This window comes from Hevea brasiliensis, chromosome 2 (genome assembly GCF_030052815.1).
Source record: "Hevea brasiliensis isolate MT/VB/25A 57/8 chromosome 2, ASM3005281v1, whole genome shotgun sequence".
Lineage (NCBI taxonomy): Eukaryota > Viridiplantae > Streptophyta > Magnoliopsida > Malpighiales > Euphorbiaceae > Hevea > Hevea brasiliensis.
In genome coordinates this window covers 123,358,813-123,378,036 of record NC_079494.1, presented here as the reverse complement: position 1 = coordinate 123,378,036, position 19,224 = coordinate 123,358,813, and the positions used below count along the sequence as shown (strand labels likewise).

Here is a 19,224-nt window from a genome sequence, read left to right as displayed (position 1 = left end):
TCATATATAGGAGAGTCACAATTAACTAATAAAATGAAAATAATGAAAATTTTTTCTTTAATTATATGATGAAATCGTATGTCATGTGTTTAATTATTTTCAAAAATGATAATTACAAATATATATATAAGTTGAAAATTTTAATTTTCTTTGATGGAAATCAGTAACAAATTTAGGGATTTTATGAAAATTTTGCCTTTTTTTAAATTACTATTTGGCTTTTATTATATAATATATATCATAAAAGAAAACTGTTGATGGTTGGTTTAATTTTACGGTCAAAATGAAATTGATGTGGGAAATGTTTGAGGCGTAAATGTCTTCAATTGATAACGTTAATCAGGATGTGAAGAGAACCATTACATTCCTGAGCAACTCTTTCAAATGTCATGCGTTGCATACAGTATAAGCAAGTTACAATCATCAAGCATATTGAATTCAAGAATGCCATTGTTTATTAACTAAAGAAGGCACAAACTTAAAGGAAGATTTTATTTTGGCATTGATATATAGTTTAACCACGTACGTCTTCTTCTACTGTTCTCAGGAAAATTTACAGCAAATAAGGTTTTGGGCTCCTTCTCCCCATTGCTAATAAATAAAGATCACACCAGCACGGTGAAGTGTATATTGAGTTCAAAACTCAATAAATTACATATACAAGCAACAAGAATTAATATATATAATTTTGATTCGGTTGAAATTCGAACTTGAAGTTATATAGCTTTGAATATGGCTCAAATGTCAATAAATTAAAATTATTTGATAAAATCAATATTATTTTCTTATCAAATTGAGTATGACATACATAAATGATATGGCCAGGACATGTATTTTACTATTTAAATGTCCGAATGCAAAAGAAAAGTCATTTTTCTAAAGGACATTACTAAATGCACAAATATTGTGACACAAATGGCACAAATACTTATAAAATGACATAATTATCCTTATCAAAATTTTGAATGGAAGAGATGTGAGGAGAGAGAGTGAAATTTGAATTTTCATTATCTCTCTTCTATTTAACAACTGCTTGAGTAAATAGGATAAGAGTTCACATGTTTTCCTTGAGCTACATTCTATAATTAATATTAGGTGAGTTTCAATTACCTTTTTGAAAAAGTTTAAAGAAGTACATTGTTAATTTATTGAACAAAACCTTATTTTTATCTATCTTTATTTTCTTTCTAAAAAACTCTTCATTGAACAAATCCTTTTGATGACTTATTAGCATTTGATTTTCTTCCCCTATCACAATTGATACAATAAAATTTCTGGCCGTTTGAATATAATTTTTTTACAACACTAAAACCTTGCAGTCTCGCGTGCTTTTGATAAAACTCAAACATGTTATCCACACCTGGAAACCACATACTTGGTCATGAACCCTCATCTACAGAATTACGTTGAACATCCTCAACACAATTCCCTTCTTGTGTAACACCGCAAATCCCACATCGGCAAAACGTGGGAGAGATGCTGGGTTTATAAGTTGGTGGTTCGTAACCCCTAGTAACGCGTTTTAAAACTGTGAGGGCTTCGACCCAGAGCGGACAATATCACTAGTGGGTTAGGCCATTACATTTCCGAGAGCGGACAATATCACTAGTGGGTTGGGCCAGTTTACAGTCCAACATGATAAAAAATATATACCAAATTCAAAATAATATATATAACACACACATGAAATTTTCTAGAATTGATAAACAACTCGCGAAGGATAAAAGCAGTTAACCCTGAAAAAAAAATATCCTCCTGTGGCAAAATTTTTTTTTGAAGAGTGAGCGTCGACTGACTAGTAGAAAAAAATCTCTCTTAAAAATAAAATCTACTACTACTAAAAAAAAACTAACTGAGTGAAATGCAACATTAACTTCATATTCATCATATATCATAAAAAAAAAAAGGTAATTTGGCACACACACATCATCATCATCAATAATCATAATATATATTCGCATCCTCCTGTCTCTCTCTCTTCTAACCAACAAGTGTGAACCAAAAACTAATAACTCAAACGAAAACCGAAAAATCCAGGGTCAAGAAAGAACTCGTGACTCAAGCTCAAGGAAGACTCAAACCAAGACCTGCCGACTCGAAGAACTCACCCATTGTCCACACACACCACCACACACGCCACACACGCGCACGCGCACCGCGCAAAATACCACAACACTGGCACAACAACATTATGTGGCACAACATTATGCAACATAATTATGCATATGCCATTAAAAATGGGGTAGGGCAAATCTCGCCCCAATTCGGAGACTTTTTAGTTACAGGCGCAAATCGCCAAATTAGAATTCTCAATCCCAATAATTTATCGATTTGAGAATATACTACAGCCCCCATAACAAGGGTTAGTTTTTAAATTTTTTTGTTTTTTTTTTTTTTTTAATGCTTAAAAAAAAAAAAAACACAGGGACCGGGACCCAAAAAAAAAAAAAAAATTAAAAAAAAATAAAAATTAGGAGTGGTCGCGCAGCGTGTCCTCTTCTCAGGGTTTTCGGTTTTCTTTCACTGCCCAAAAAAAAAAAAAAAAAAAAAAAAAAAAAAAAAAAAAAAAAAAAAAAAAAAAAAAATCCAAATTCGCGATTGGGGTGTTCGATCTCTTTATGATGCTCTCCTTTGATGAAATAGATGATTTTGAACACCAGGTCAATCACATGGCGGTCGATCAGCGGTGGCCGGAGGAAGGCGGAGGCGGAGGAGAGAGAGGAGAGAAGAGAGAGAGAAAGAGAGAAAGAGAAAAAGAAAAAGAAAGAAAGAAGGAAAAAAGGTCCGTCGATCCGATTTCGATCGATTTAATCGAAATTTTTTTTTTTTTATTTTTTAAATTAAAAAAAAAAAAAAAAAAAAAAAAAAAAAAAAAAAAAAAAAAAAAAAATAAAAAAAAAAAATTTTTTTTTTTTTTTTTTTTTTTTTTTATTTTTTTTAAAAATCATCAAAGTTTATATTTTCGGAAAATCGAACCCGATTTTTAAAATCCAAAAAATCTCAAAAAAATTCCTAAAATTTAAATAAAATTTAAATATCAAAAATACTCATAATTAATAAAATTTTGGGGTGTTACACATTACATCTTACATACCTTAATTCATGGCAGTTTCACTCATGCCGACACCTTCAACATCTTCATCATCTCCTTGATCAAAAATATGAAAACACTCCTCCTCCGTGGAGTTCACTTCCTCGATTCCTACATTCATGGAGTTTTCATTCATGACAGTATCTTCATCAACTGTGTTATCTTCTTCATTGAAAATACTGTCATTTTCACTACATCCGAATACAATAGCAACTACCCTCCTACACATTACTTCATTTGTCACTTCCATCTTCAAAGAGTTATATGAATCAATAGATTCAAAATAAGATTATTATTCTTTTAGTAGTTCAATTTGATATTATTTCATTCTGACAAGTTGCTTTTATTATAATATTAATTAAACTTCTTTTATTTAATACAAAACGGCAGCTGGTTTCGTTAATTATTCTTTTGGAATTATCATAAGCAATATTTATGAGTTACTTAGTAGATTATTTAACTTTAATGAGCAACAATGGGACCAAGTTTGGTTCACCATTTTCCCTCCCAATATTCCCTCCATTCATATAAAGAATGAGTTAGACAATTTATATCAATTTATGCCATTTGTGACAATTTTTTTTTGTGTCAAAAAGCATTTCCGTTTTCCAAAATAAATATTGTTATACTTGATTATCTGAGTTTCGCTTGTTTAGATACATCTTCAAATTCCAACACTGGAATAAGTTTTCAATCTTCTATTATATGAATCTAAATCTTAAGAAAGTTGCCATATGCATCCTTAATTTGCAGATGTGGCTCTTTGAAGGAGGTTAATGCTTTAAATGTTATGAAATTTGTAGCATCGATCTCATCCAAAAAGCTCTTAGATTTTTCAATACAATTTTGAGGGCATGTCTTGCAAAGAAAAAGGACTTCTTTAAAATCATTAATTTCCTTGATTTATGTTCTTAAATTAAATTAAACTCATATCTTTAAGATGAATATTATGCTTTTCATAAATTTAATACTACTTTTCTATTTACTTTTAGAAGATTTATTAAAGTTCATAAATTATGCATATGTTAAATAATCGCTATACTTTTCATAAAATTTATACTACTTTTCTATCCACTTTTAGTAGATTATTATATTTGTTGGAATATAAAGAACTGTGATGGACTAGCACAAATACGTTGGATTATGGTTATTATGGTTTTTTAAGAAAACGAATATCTTCTTAAAATTCTTCATTGAGTTATTATGGCTATTTAAAAATATGGTATTGCATTTATTGCGTATTAGTCAATGGATTGTGTGTTAAAACTCTAAAACAACTTTGCCAAATAATGCCAACCTATGATTATATCATTACATGTTTCCTGGCTTCACTCCAACGAAGCACTGTTATATAACCATAATGAAAAGAGAATATCGCCACCTTTTTAATATAAATAGTAAATACATTAATTATTGTTAGAGCTGATGAGAAAATACAACTTTAAATTATATATATAAAACTACAAGGATATGCAGTAATGGCCAAATGGACACGAAAGGATTTAAATCCTGCATAAAACGGCTTTCCTTTGTTGTGTTTTGGTTTCCAGCTGCATGCGTAACATTTATTAAACAAATGCAAACGGTGACGTACACGAAATGGACACGCCCCTTATAACTACCCAAATTGAGCAATGAAGACGAAATGATACTAAAATAAACAATCTCAAATCCATCATTTATATTACATTATGCGAGCCTTAAGCCTTGACCTGCGGGATTAGCACACACCATGGCGGATTTAACTGGTGGCTCACCCTTAATAAATTCTCCAACGAGAGACACTGAGTACAGTTGTGCAATTGGTGGAATGAATAGGACAATTGCCTCATTAAATTTTCATGAGGTTTCTCACGTTATGATGCTATGCCATACATTCATATTATTTTTAAATAATAAAAAATTTGCACATATAAAGGTGCTGCTGTAGTGATATTTTTATATAAGAATTTGTTTTATCCTCACTTGGCATTTTTAAGAGCTAGCTAGCCATCAGCCAAGCCTCAAACCACAAAGGGAGGAGAGATGGAAGTGGAGAAAGGCACAGTTTGTGTAACTGGTGGAACGGGCTATGTAGCATCATGGCTTGTCATGAAGCTTCTCCAGCGAGGTTACACCGTCAGAGCTACTATTAGATCCGACCCAGGTTTGTCTTTTTTATATCTTGTCCAAGAACATAATCAAACATGTATATGTAGATGTGTCGTTTTTGAAGATTGAAAATTTTTGAAGGGAAGAATGTGAGAAATTTGATTTCTACAAAACTTTGCTGGTCGTGAATCATGATCATTGTTTTCTGTGCTTTGCCTGGGGGGCCTTGGGCTTGGGGTTTCGGCTTCTGTCCCACAGGTGTAATGGTAGGATTTACTTGTGGCTAGCCTTTGGTGACACCTGCCATACAGGTTCTGATTCATGGCCTTAATAGAGTCAACTAAACTGGTGAACCCATGGCCATGCATTTCACATGTGAAGGCTCATAAGAAGATTGGGCCCTTCTGCTTCTTTCAAATCTGAATTTATTTATTTTTGTTTGGAATTGCCATTTCAGAAGAAAACAAGAAAGACATCAGCTATATCACCAACCTACCAGGAGCAGCAGACAGATTAAAAATTTTCAGTGCAGATCTCAACCAGCCAGAGTGTTTCAAAGCGGCCATTGAAGGTTGTATTGGAGTTTTCCATGTGGCTCACCCAATGGATCCTTATGGAAAAGAACCAGAGGAAAGTGTGACCAAAATAGCCGTGGAAGGATTGCTAGGAATATTAAGGGCATGCTTGAAATCAAAGACAGTGAAAAGAGTTGTTTACACTTCCTCTGCAGTCTCAATAATGTATAATGACAAGGGTTTAAATGTAACGGATGAAAACACATGGAGTGACCTCGATATTTGCAGAAAAAACAAATCTGTAAGCACTTCATATCTAGTTTCCAAGACTGTTACGGAAAAAATGGCCCTGGATTTCGCAGCAAAACATGGCTTGGATCTTGTGACTATAGTTCTGCCTTTAGTTGTTGGACCCTTCATTTGTCCTTATATACCCAGCTCCGTCTACTTGGCCCTCGCTGTGGTCTTTGGTAAGTAAATCAATCAATTCTTAGTTCTTTCTTAATTACACCCAAGTTTAGCATAAAAATATGGGACATTATTGAACAGGGAATCAGGAGAAATATAAAGATTTTAATAATTTCTATATGGTGCACACTGATGATGCGGCCAGTGCTCACATATTTCTTCTTGAAGATCCTAATGCAAAAGGGAGATACATTTGTTCCTATCTTCAAATGACCACTCGTTCTTTGGTCCAATTTCTTTCTGCAAAATTCCAGGAATTTCAAATACCGGCCATGAAGTGAGTCTTGCATTGCTATTTTGTATTTTTTTTTCTCTGTTTAATACTTGTTTTTGCAATCTTCAGTTAAAAGATTTAATCCTTAACTGGGATTTGGCATTGGCAGTAACGTGAAGGAGAATGAAGATTCTAGACTATCTAATCTCTCATCAATGAAACTCTTGGACTTGGGGTTCAAGTTTGGGTTTGGTCTTGAAGATATGTTCGGTGGAGCTATTCAGTGCTGCAGAGACAAGGGCTTTCTTGATCAAATAGTGTCTGAAAAAGCAGAGGTAAGCCCTGAAAAAGAATGGGCAGACAAAAGCCACTAACATAGGCGGCGACTATGGCTTTTGCCCACCTGAATCCTTCACTCCGATACCCAATTTATCTGTTGATAGATTTTCTTCGTAGCAGAGCATGTAAATTCTAAAAAAAAATTGATCTCTGCGTTACAATACAACTGCTAAATAAATATTATTTTTTTCCCTCAAAAGAGAAAGAGAGGGACTCAACTTAGAAATGGGATAAGTTTACCTACATGTCATTGTACACTACGGGCTTACCTTATGCACTTCTTCTGTCGTTTGCAATTGTTCTTTTTATGTTATTTTTAAGTTCATTGGAACTTGTTTTTTTAAGATAATTTTCATTGATAAAGAGGGTTTGATTTAAGTTACTAACACAAACCTACAACCAAAGGTCCAATAAATATAAAGAAATTAAACATAGAAAGGTTTGAGGCCCAAAAAAGACTAGTCCTAAAACAACAAAGGCTCGGGACCCCCAAAAACCTTGCCTAGTTTTAGAAGCATAGCGCTGCTCAAAGCTCATGAAGAACATACTTCCAACTAGGGATTCAAGCGCATTAAACTCATAACATTCCTCTTTGAACAGCAGAGAGAGTTAAGCAGTAGAACTCAAATGGCATTGTAGCTTTTGAGAGTCGGTGAGCCATAATCTTAGATCAGCGATGGGACATTGAGATAATATTCCTCATGGCGACATTCATACACCCTCTGTGGCCTATTCAACTGATAAGGCTTGGTTCACAAGCGACAACCTAGATGAGAACGAAGTAGGTCAAAAAGGATCCTCTCCTATATGTTCGGACTTACAATCAAATAAAGAACACCCAAAAACGTATTTATGGCCCTACCCAAAAGTGGGGTAGAGAGAAAGAAACCTATTTCCAAGGAAAGGAGGCCATTAAGATAGCAGAAACAGAGGAGATGAGAACTCCTAAAAACTAGAAAAACCAGCGAAAATTTTCTCTCTAAAAGTTGGAGAAAGAAGAGCTAAATTCTTTCGTTGGCTTTATTTTAGTTCATTGGAAGCTAATGTCACACTAACCCTTGAAAGAAATAGAGAGGACAAAAAAAAAATCTGATTTTTTTAAAAATTTTTATTTAAATATTTAATAAAAAAAGAAAAAATTTTTTTCCATTTTCTAAATTCTTTTAATTGATCTAAAATGATGTTGCTGTAGATCTTTTGAATATTTGATTCACTCTTAACAATTGGACCTCGAGCTACCTAAGAACGAGAAAATAAGTTAGAGCTAATTGCTGGCTCGCAGCTACTCCAACACTCAAGTCAATAGAAGAAATTGACTATGAAAATAAAGGAAATATAATTGATTTTGCAGAAAGTTTATTAACCTACCTGCTTTAGACTTGTTTATATAATAATATGAAGAGTGATTTTTTTGAAATCTTGACTGGATCTTTGCTCTTTCTTTTTATAGTTTCAATGGAACATACATTAATTATAATACTTGATCTCAGTTGAGATCTTCAATGTGATTGACGATCAATCCGATCTCTAGGGATGCCAATCTCTGCCTGGTTGTTCGAACTAGAAGAAGAGACCATCTTTGAGCTCGAATTTAGAAAACGTTCGGACCTAGGCTTGATTGATCCTAGGAGTTCGGTTTTTTGACTCTGCAATATCATAAAATAATCTTCTCTAAATCAAAGTAAAATTGGGAAAATTATGGAAATAAAAGATGTATTAAGCAAAAAAAAAAATTGTATCTCTTTTATTCAATACAACATATATTTTTTTGTTTTTTATATTTATTTTTGTTATTTAGGTTCTATTTATTTTATATAAAATATTTTTTTGAAAAATATTTTCAAATTTTATAGCGTTTATAAACTTAAAAAAATGAGTCAACGGAAAATATTTTTCTAATCAAAGGAAAAACTAAATCATTTTAAAGAGAAGAGGAAGTCATTTTTTATTTTATAAACTTTAATAATCTTATTAAAATATAAAAACACTTATATAAATACATACTATTTAATTTAACATTGTAATTAAACCATAAAAAATATTTTTCATATATAAATTATTTTTTACAAAACAAACGGAAGTTCAATTTCCATTTATTCTCTTCTGCATCGTTAAGGTAGTTTTTGAAAATCATTTAAAAAAAATAATAAATAATGAAGCAAGTGTTTTACGTCATAATTCATGAATCGCAATATATGGCGTGCATTGAAAGAGAGTAAAGGGAAAGATTTAACATTTTGGACGTAAGGCGTTAGGCGTTGAGCTTATGCAAATCATTTCATTAGTGCCACACTCATCAATCATTCCTTGCGTTTCAATGGCTCCATCTCCGTGAGCCTTTGAAATTGATATCTCTTCGGTGAAAGAAAAAAATCTCCGAGAGCAAATTAAAAGGACAGAGAGCAATTTGTGCCGTTGCTTTCTTCCTCGAAGGCTTTTGATGGAAGCAGATAAAGATAAAGTATGTGTTACAGGAGGTACTGGATTCGTGGCTTCATGGTTGATCATGAGGCTTCTTCAGCATGGGTACTCTGTCCACGCCACTGTTAGACCTGACCCAGGTTTTTTTTTTTTAATGGAAAAAAAATCAATAATTCACAAATCACAGTCGAATAAAAGTTCTTGATTTGTAGGTAATTTTTACGCTTTGATAATATGATCAGAACGCAGGAGGGACTTTAGCTTCTTGACAAGCCTACCAGGAGCATCCGAGAAACTCCAAATCTTCCAAGCTGATATGAGTTTCCCGGAAAATTTTGAAGCAGCTATTAAAGGATGCATCGGTGTGTTTCATGTAGCTACTCCTGTCGATTTTGAAAACAAAGAACCTGAGGAAGTGATTGTCAAAAGAACAATTGATGGAACATTAGGGATCTTAACAGCATGCTTGAACTCCAGGACGGTGAAGCGAGTTGTGTACACATCCAGTGCATCAGCAGTTGAGTATAATGACAAGTTTGTGGAGCCAGTGGATGAGAGCTTTTGGAGTGATGTGGATTACATTAAGTCTTTTAAGTCTCCTTTTGCTCCTTACAAGATTTCCAAGACATTAACAGAGAAGAGAGCTCTCGAATTCGTAGAAGAACATGGATTGGATCTTGTAACAGTAATTCCTTCTTTTATTGTTGGTCCCTTTATTTGTCCCAAGTTCCCTGGTTCAGTGCACACAGCAATGGCTATGATAGTGGGTAAGTTCCAAAAGTTGAATTTTGTGTTTTGTTAAAGAATGCCCTGCATAATAACTTCTTCACTTGATAAAAATAACATCATACATCGTTCATTTAGGTGAGAGGGAGCAATATGGTGCCCTTCTCAATATATCAATGGTGCACACAGATGACGTGGCTAGAGCACACATACATCTCTTTGAATATCCTGATGCAAAAGAGAGATACATTTGTTCTTCACACACCATAACCATTGAAGAGATGTCTATCTTTCTGCCAAGTATCCAGAATTCCCAATACCAACAGTGGAGTGAGTAATATTATTTTTTTTCCACATATTCTTCTTTTAATATTGGAAATGAAATTAATGAGAACGTTAGTTTTGCTTGCTTGGCAGATCCCTGAAAGATATTGAAGGCAGAAAAATCCCAGGAGTGTCTTCGAAGAAAATACTGGACTCTGGTTTTGAATTCAAGTATGGGCTAGGTGAGATGTTTGATGGAGCAATCCAAGGCTGCAAAGAGAAGGGCTACCTCTAGTCATTTTAGGAATATAGTAGTCCGTGTATATTTGCTGTCTCTTTAATTTGCTATGTTTTTTAGCTGTTTACTGAATGCTATGACAATGAAGATTGCAGAGGATGATGGTTCCATCAATCCAAGAAATCTGTGTCTATAATCTGGTAGTTATTATATAATAAAATGTTGCCTTGATCACAAGTTCAAAGAGGGGAAATTCCAACAATAAGGACATTTGCAAGAGTTGTTCCAAAAATGTTTTGTGTATTTAATTTGAATAAAAATTAGATTTCAATTCTAAGAATGTAATTTTACGAAATTGGTTATAATTAGAATAAATTTATATTAGATTTTATTGAATTTGAAATGAATTTCACAAAACTTGTATAACAATATTTTTGAATTAAAATGCTCATATGAAAAAATTTCTCTCAATCATTTATCTTCTTATATAGTTACCAGCTGAAATTCTTAATTTTGAAACTTTGACCACTAATTTCATCAATAAGAATTTGCTACACCTACCAAATATCATTAATTAATTAAAAAAATTAAAATAGATCTAAATAAAATGTGCACTTAATAACGATACTATTCATGTTTTTATATAAATATCATATCATGATACATGTGAATTTATTTTATATTTATCAATAATTGATTTATATATTTATTAATTATTATAAATTTATTATGTATAAGATTTTTTTTATGGTGATCGGGGGTATGGGCTCCAGCTAAGTTATATGTTTAGATAAATTATTATTTAGTTTATATATTTTAATAAAATTAATTATTTAACCATTATAATTTAAAAAATATACTATTTAGTTTATATATTTTACTTTCATTAGATTATTTAATCCCTTGATCAATTTTTTTGTTAATCAATATTAGTCAAACTATTATCTAATCTCTTTATTTTTAGTAAAACTAATTAATCAGCTCTTATATTTTAAAAAAACATATTAGTTAGTCTCTATAATTTAATTCAGTTAACTATTTAATTCCATAATTATTTTTTATACTTAAACTATCATAATCTTCTCTCTCTTATTTCTCTCTTATCTTCTCTTATTTCTCTCTCTCCAAGTTTCTTCTCCTCCACTCCTGCAACTCTTCTCCTCCTCATTATCTTTTTGTTTTCATTTATTGATAAAAAGGTACAAATTGTCTACACAAAAAAGTTAATCAGTTTCTTTAAATTTATAAGTAATAAAGGAATATTATTTTCCACTAGAGAAAACACAAAAAAAAATGTCTAAGAAATTGAAAATAAAAAAAAAGTAAATTCAAATTTAGTCTTCATGTAATAAAATTTCTATTTTTATACAATAATATATTTTTCAAAATATATGGATCATCTAATTAGTTTTTACTAAAATAAAGAAATTAAATAGTAGTGTTCTTTAAAATATAGAGATCAACTAATTAGTTTCTTTAAAATAGAGGAACTAAATAGTAGTCTAAATAGTATAAATAATGAAAAATTTAATGAAGGCACTAAATAGTTTAATGGAAATAAAATACAAGGGCTAAATAATTTATTTGTCAAAATACAAGAACTAAGTAATTAATTTTATTAAACTACAATGACTAAATAGTAATTTCCCTATATTTTTAGCTATTAGACTAAGGAGGTGTTTGGTTTACCTGTTGGGTGCAGCTGATAGCTAATAGATACCCAAACAGGTAAATTGTGGTGTTTGGCAAGTTCAAAAAATTAGAGCTGATAGCTGATGGGTAACTGATATGATAACCATCAGCTGCAGTTTATATCAGCTCTATTTTTAGAGTTGTTTCTCATCAGCTGATAGCTGATATGATTTTATTTTTTATTTTGACCATATTATCCTTTTTTATTTAACTTAAAAATTAATATTATTAATATTTTTATTTTTTTATTTGTAATTTTAATATTTTAATTAATATATTTCAACTTTGTTAAAATATTTTTTATTAATAACATAAAATATAAAATATTTATTTATATTCAAAAACTTAAAATTAATTATAAATTTTTCTATTAACAATAATAAATATTTTATTATTTTATCTATATTTTTTAAATTATTTAATTATCTTAAAAAATAATTATTTTCTTATTTTAATAATAAAATAAATAATATAATATAAAAGATTAATAATTATATATTTATTTAAATAATATAATATATTAATTTAATAATTATATATTTAATTTAATAATAAAATAAATAATATAATGTAATAAATTTATAATTTTATATTTATTTAAATAATAAAATAAATTATATGATATATATCTTTATTAGTCATTTCACATATTAACAAAGAATAAATAAATATAATTTTACCAAACACTTAATATAAAAAGCTATCATCACTATCGCTATCATCACTATCACTAACAAGAATAAATTGTATCAATGATTAATCCAAACAGGCCCTAAATCAGGCTAGACAAGTATAAAATTTATTGATAGAGTAGGAAATTATAAATTTTTAATTTTACCATTAAAAGTAATTAAAAAATAAACTAATTATTAGATATATCATAGCACTAAAAATAACATTCTCTTATTTATAAACAATCAGTTATTCTTAATTTAAGGAAAGTAAAACTCACATTTTTTAGATAGAAAATGTATATATACTATGTGCATCTAATGATCTCTCTAGAAAGTGAAAATAAATAAATTTTAATTATAAAACTATATTAAGTATAATATCATATAAAATTTAATTAAATTCTAATTTTTAATATTGAAATTCATTTTAATTCTAATTTTGCTATTGAATTTAGCCAACCACTCCGTTCAGAAAAAGAAAAAGAAGCCCCAACCACTATGTTGAAGAAAAAGTTGAGAAGGACATTTTAGACGGAAGGCGTTTAACTCAAGCAAATATTTTGGTTAATTTTACTCTTAAGCTATCATTTTATTTATTTGTATCATTAATATCTCTCGATTTTAATCTCTATCATAAAAATATCATTTAACTTTAAATTAAATATGATTAAAACCTCTCAACTGCTATTACAAATTTAGAGGTTAACGTCTCAACTACTATTATAAGTTTAAAGGTTAACTTATGACTAAATTTTATTTATTAATTCTCAATATTGATAAATATAATACACACATCTTTCAATTTTAATTTATCTTATAAAATTCTTTAAATTTTAATTTAATATATAAATAATTTTAATATAAATGTACTAAATATTAATTAAAATTAGATATATTATTTTACTAATTTAATAAATCAAGACAAAAATATATACAATATCAATCTATATAAAAAATAAATTATTCATACTTAATTAGAATTTAAATATTTTTCATATAAATTAAAACACTTATATGTTATTAATTTTTTTACATTAAAATAAAATAAAGAAATTAAAATAATAAATCTTTTAAATATTAAACTAAAATCAACTTAAAAATAATATATATAAATTAATATTTTTATTCGATAAATTAAATAATTAATTAATTATAAATATTTATAAAAATATTAAACTATTTCTAAAAAATCATTTTATTTTAAATAAATAAAAATTTTAAATTTTAAAGGGGAACAATAAATATAATTTACCTATAAATTAATTAAAAAATTTATAATATAATTGGTGGATTTTAAAGATATTTTAAGAATTTTTATGATAAGCAACAATGATGCAACACCTAAAGTGGGAGCATGGGTGAAATTAATCCAATCATTTCACTAGTGCCACACCAATCAATCATTTCCTTGCGTTTCAAAGGCTCTACCTCCGCGAGCAAATTAAAAGGATAGAGAGCAATTTGTGCCGTGCGCTTTCTTCCTCGAGGGCTTTTGATGGAAGCAGATAAAGGTAAAGTATGTGTTACAGGAGGTACTGGATTCGTAGCTTCATGGTTGATCATGAGGCTTCTTCAGCATGGATACTCTGTCCACACCACTATTAGGCCTGACCCAGGTAAGGTTTATCTCTTTCAGATTTTTTTTTTTTTTTAATAAACGGAGATAAAAATCATCAATACTTCACAAATCACAGTCGAATAAAAGGGTCTTAAGTCATAGGTTCATATATATAAAAATTTTTACGCTTTGATAATATGATCAGAACACAAGAGGGATGTTAGTTTCTTAACAAGCCTGCCAGGAGCGTCCGAGAAACTCCAAGTCTTCGAAGCTGATATGAGTGTCCCAGAAAGTTTTGAAGCGGCTATTATAGGATGCATCGGTGTGTTTCATGTAGCTACTCCTGTCGATTTTGAAAACAAAGAACCTGAGGAAGTGCTTGTCAAAAGAACGATTGATGGAACATTAGGGATCTTAAAAGCATGCTTGAACTCCAGGACAGTGAAGCGAGTTGTGTACACTTCCAGTGCATCAGCAGTTGAGTATAGTGACAAGGTTGCGGACACAATGGATGAGAGCTTTTGGAGTGATGTGGATTACATTAAGTCCTTTAAGTCTTATTTTGTTCCTTACAATATTTGCAAGACATTAACAGAGAAGAGAGCCCTCGAATTCGCAGAAGAACATGGATTGGATCTTGTAACAGTAATTCCTTCTTTTATTGTTGGTCCCTTTATTTGTCCTAAGTTCCCTGGTTCAGTGCACACAGCACTGGCTATGACACTGGGTAAGTTCCAACAGTTGAAATTTGTGGATGGTTAAAGAATGCCCTGTATGTAAACTGCTTCACTTGATAAAATAACATCATACATCATTCATTTAGGTGAGAGAGAGCAATATGTTTTTCTGCTCAATGTATCAATGGTGCACACAGATGACGTGGCTAGAGCGCACATATTTCTTTTTGAATATCCTGATGCAAAAGGGAGGTTCATTTGCTCTTCACACACCATAACCATTGAAGAGTTGTCTAAATTTCTTTCTGCCAAGTATCCAGAGTTCCCAATACCAAAAGTGGAGTGAGTAATATTATTTTTTTTCCCTATATTCTTCTTCTAATACTGCAAGTGAAAATAATGAGACTGTTAATTTTGCTTTCTTGACAGATCTCTGAAGGATATTGAAGGCAAAAAACTCCCAGGAGTGTCTTCAAAGAAACTATTGGACTCTGGTTTTGAATTCAACTATGGGCTAGATGAGATGTTTGATGAAGCAATTCAATGCTGCAAAGAGAAGGGCTACCTCTAGTCATTTTAGGAATATAGTTGCCCGTGTATATGCTGTTTACTGAATGCTATCGATGCTTAATAAATAATGGCAATGAGGATTGCAGAGGATGATGGTTCCATCAATCCAAGAAATCTGTGTCCATAATCTGGAAGTTATTACATAATAGAATGTTGCTTTGATCACAAGTTCAAAGAGAGGGGAAATTCCAACAATAAGGACAGTTGCATGTTCCAAGAATTCAACCTCATATACCCATCCAGTGAGAATGATTATTTAACTATTATTGTTAAAATAGAAATCTTTTTATTTAGGGTCCACAGGAGGAGAAATTAGAATTTACCATTGAAAGGAGGGGAGGGGAAACAAATGATACGTCAACAGATGATTGGATATGTATTCCATAAAAACCAACCAAATTCTCTGACGTCCGAGAAAAGCCGCCAGCGAGAATGGTAAGAAAGGGCAGTGACCAAGTAAGGGTCTGTTTGGATAAGGTGTGAATAAGGTGAGGTAAGTGCAAATAATGAAAGGATAAGAGGGTGAAAGAAATGCGAAAGGTAAGGAGGGTTATAATAAAAAAAATTATATTTTTGGGTAGAAATGAATTAAGGAAATGATAAAGGAAGATAATGTATATTTTTTATATTTGAGTTTGAGAAGAAGTGAAAGAAGTGTAAATTTAAAAGTATATAAATAAAAATATTTATGATTCTTAATATTTTCTTATTTATTTCTCTTTATAACTCAATCTGAGGGTAAAAAAAATTAAGGATAAGAAAAATTAAAATTTAAAAAATAAAAAAAAAATAAGACTTATTCTTACTTATCTTTATCTCACTCCTCTCCAAATAAAATAAAAAAATTATTTACTCTTCTTACTTTTATTTATTTCTCTATCACCTTCGTCCAACCAGAACTTAAAAATTCAAATTTAAAAAATAATTAAAAAATGTAACCCGTGTCTTTTCCTGACCTTATAAATCATCATCCGTCCTTCACACGCACGCAGAGAAAGAGGAAGACAGATAAACAGGGAAAGGACTAATGACAGAGATGGAAGGAGAAAAAGGTACAGTATGCGTTACGGGTGGCGCTGGGTATGTAGCATCATGGTTGATCATGAGGCTTCTTGATCATGGTTACTCTGTTCGCACCACCATTAGATCCAACCCAGGTAACAAACATGACTGGCTTTTACATGGTTAAGGGAATAGTGCACTTATCAATTCTATCTTGAACACCAACAGAAAGTGTTAATGATCTTTGTTTATATCCTATAAGTGTTAATGATCTTTGTCTAAGTCCTATAACTGCTGGTTAATGTGTTTGATTTCCGTGAAAATCACAAATTTGCTTAGTGATGATGGACTTTGGAGGTTATTAATTAATAGCACTATACTGCTACTTCAATCGTAGGATTTAGGTGTTTAATTTCATTACTGGTGGTGTAGGGCTAGTCTTATGCATCGCCTATTATGGAAATAGAGCTTTCAAAGCATTCCATTAACAATCAAGTTCATTAGTTCAGAAGGATCAGGGCTAGCTAGCCTGTCGAGTTTGTGCAATGCTGACTGATAACCAAGATTCAACATTTGAGTTCTCTAATAATTTAGGATACGTAGCAAATAATTTTCCATTTAAAGGCAATGTTCAATAATCTTTATCATTTGTATGAACAGAGCAGAAGAGAGATGTAGCCTTCCTAACAAGTCTACCAGGAGCGTCTGAGAAGCTCCAAATCTTCCATGCAGATCTTAGTGATCCAGATAGTTTTGATGTTGCTATTAAAGGATGCGTTGGTGTCTTTCATGTTGCTACTCCCACCCCTACTCACTTTAACAGCGGAGAACCTGAGGAAGTAGTTATCAGAAAAGCAATTGATGGAACAGTAGGAATCTTAAGAGTATGCTTGAACTCAAAGACAGTGAAGCGAGTAGTATACACTTCTAGTGCAGCAGCAGTTGATTTTAATTATAAAAGTGCAGAAGTAATGGACGAAAGTTTTTGGAGTGATGTGGATTACATTAGAGCCTTAAATTCCTTTGCGAGTCCTTACTGGATTTCCAAGATGTTGGCTGAGAAGAGAGCTCTCGAATTCGCAGAAGAACATGGATTAGACCTTGTGACGATAATCCCTTCTTTTGTTGTCGGCCCCTTCATTTGTCCGAATCTCCCTGCCTCACTGCAGGCAGCATTATCCATGGTTCTGTGTAAGTACTAAGTGATCAATTCTCAGGATTTCTCAGGTGATTGTACCTTGTTCTAATTGATATCATTTCAGGTAAGCCGGATCAATATAATCTTCTTCTCAATACATGTATGGTGCACGTTGATGATCTAGCAAGGGCACACATCTTCCTTCTTGAATATCCTAATGCTAAAGGGAGATACATTTGTTCTTCAGACGTTATAACTATCGAAGAGATGTCTAAATTTCTTTCTACCAACTACCCAGAATTCCAAATACCAACAGTAGAGTGAGTAATTCTTGTCCTTCTTTTGAATAAGAAACTACAAGCAAAATGTTAATTTTGCTTTCTTGTCAGGTCGTTGAAGGGTATTAAGGGACACAAAGGCCATGCCCTGTCGTCCAAGAAGCTGACAGATTCTGGATTCGAATTTAGGTATGGGCTTAATGAAATGTTTGATGGAGCAATTCAATGCTGCAAAGAGAAGGGATATCTCTAGGTTTAGAACATCCTATATCTTTGCTTAGACTGCTGCATCCAGTTGTGTTATGTTTCCATATTCACCACTATGAAATTATCATATTTGTGTTGTGCATGACCATTTGAGTCGTCCGAATAAGTACACTGATGAAGGTTGTGACATTTTGCTGTCACACTATACAGGATTTGGTTTTTCGATTATTGTACTTTGTTTAACTTTTTGGTTTTAGAAGTATGGCTGTCTGTTTTATTAGGTAGAAAAGCTTATAAAGAAGGTATGATAAAGCTGATGTAAAAACAGTAATGTACTTGATGTTCTCTTTATATATATTGTTGGAAATAAATGAGAATGAGTGACAGTGGGAAAGATTCATGTTCCTGCAACTTAACCCTATTTTCTCCTCTCCATTTCTGCAACTTACGCAATTTTAGTTTCTTGTGTTTTGTTTATCTTCTTTCAAATACCAACATACACAAAAAAAAGACTTCCGATTAAGCAGACACAATCAAGTGACATTAAGTTTTGGTATCTTCACAAGTGATTGAGTAGTAGTTTCTTGTGAATCCATAGACTGCAAAATGCAGAATTTACAAGGCTGCTTGGATTCCAGGTAAGCTGCAAGGAGAAACTTCTTAACTTAGCCGATTCCATGAGAAAATTTTTGAAAAATTCTCCTTGATGGGGTTATGATCAGTTTCCTGAGATCAACAAAAGTTAGCGACAGCCCATGCTGGATGTCCTCTACTTGCATAAGCAATCAAAAAGGGCCAAATACAAGAAATAAAGCAATATCGAAAGTGAAAAATCAAGGAGAAAGACAATAAATCAATGCAAAAAATGAAAGGCATTGGATATTATTCATTGAGAAATGAGAACCTCCCAGTTGTTATGAGATCTCCTCTATTTGAATAAGAAAAAGTGAATTTCTTTTATTTTTAATGCCATGTGGCAGCCGTATTGGGCAGCAGGAGAATTCCTGCTAATCTTGGCGGTAGAAAAATTTTATACTTAGTAAAATTTCTAATAGAAA

General features: G+C 31.4%; 3 protein-coding genes and 1 pseudogene across 5 annotated transcripts; all 4 read left to right on the top strand.

The window, feature by feature from the left end:
• Positions 1 to 4,916: 4,916 nt before the first annotated feature.
• LOC110662985 (protein BRI1-5 ENHANCED 1) lies at positions 4,917 to 6,936 on the top strand. 3 transcript variants are annotated; one of them, XM_058142712.1, is made up of 4 exons: positions 4,917 to 5,237; positions 5,640 to 6,167; positions 6,247 to 6,442; positions 6,509 to 6,649. In XM_058142712.1, exons 1-4 carry the CDS (start codon positions 5,117 to 5,119, stop codon positions 6,510 to 6,512), a joined length of 849 nt encoding a protein of 282 aa, XP_057998695.1. In that variant the 5' UTR covers positions 4,917 to 5,116; the 3' UTR covers positions 6,513 to 6,649. The 3 variants fall into 3 exon arrangements, with proteins under 3 accessions (XP_057998695.1, XP_057998688.1, XP_021677855.2); XM_058142705.1 differs by having other exon boundaries at positions 4,918 to 5,237; positions 5,643 to 6,167; positions 6,549 to 6,936; XM_021822163.2 differs by having other exon boundaries at positions 4,922 to 5,237; positions 6,549 to 6,936.
• Positions 6,937 to 8,972: 2,036 nt separating this feature from the next.
• LOC110662998 (vestitone reductase-like) lies at positions 8,973 to 10,604 on the top strand (annotated as a pseudogene).
• A 3,532-nt stretch (positions 10,605 to 14,136) lies between these two features.
• LOC110647693 (vestitone reductase) lies at positions 14,137 to 15,709 on the top strand. Its single transcript, XM_058142724.1, has 4 exons — positions 14,137 to 14,349; positions 14,497 to 15,021; positions 15,118 to 15,313; positions 15,401 to 15,709. Exons 1-4 carry the CDS (start codon positions 14,229 to 14,231, stop codon positions 15,540 to 15,542), a joined length of 984 nt encoding a protein of 327 aa, XP_057998707.1. The 5' UTR covers positions 14,137 to 14,228; the 3' UTR covers positions 15,543 to 15,709.
• A 793-nt stretch (positions 15,710 to 16,502) lies between these two features.
• On the top strand, positions 16,503 to 18,587 carry LOC110647691 (vestitone reductase). Its single transcript, XM_021801640.2, has 4 exons — positions 16,503 to 16,698; positions 17,204 to 17,734; positions 17,806 to 18,001; positions 18,071 to 18,587. The coding sequence occupies exons 1-4, from the start codon at positions 16,569 to 16,571 to the stop codon at positions 18,210 to 18,212; spliced, it is 999 nt and encodes a 332-aa protein (XP_021657332.2). The 5' UTR covers positions 16,503 to 16,568; the 3' UTR covers positions 18,213 to 18,587.
• The last annotated feature ends 637 nt before the right edge of the window (positions 18,588 to 19,224 follow it).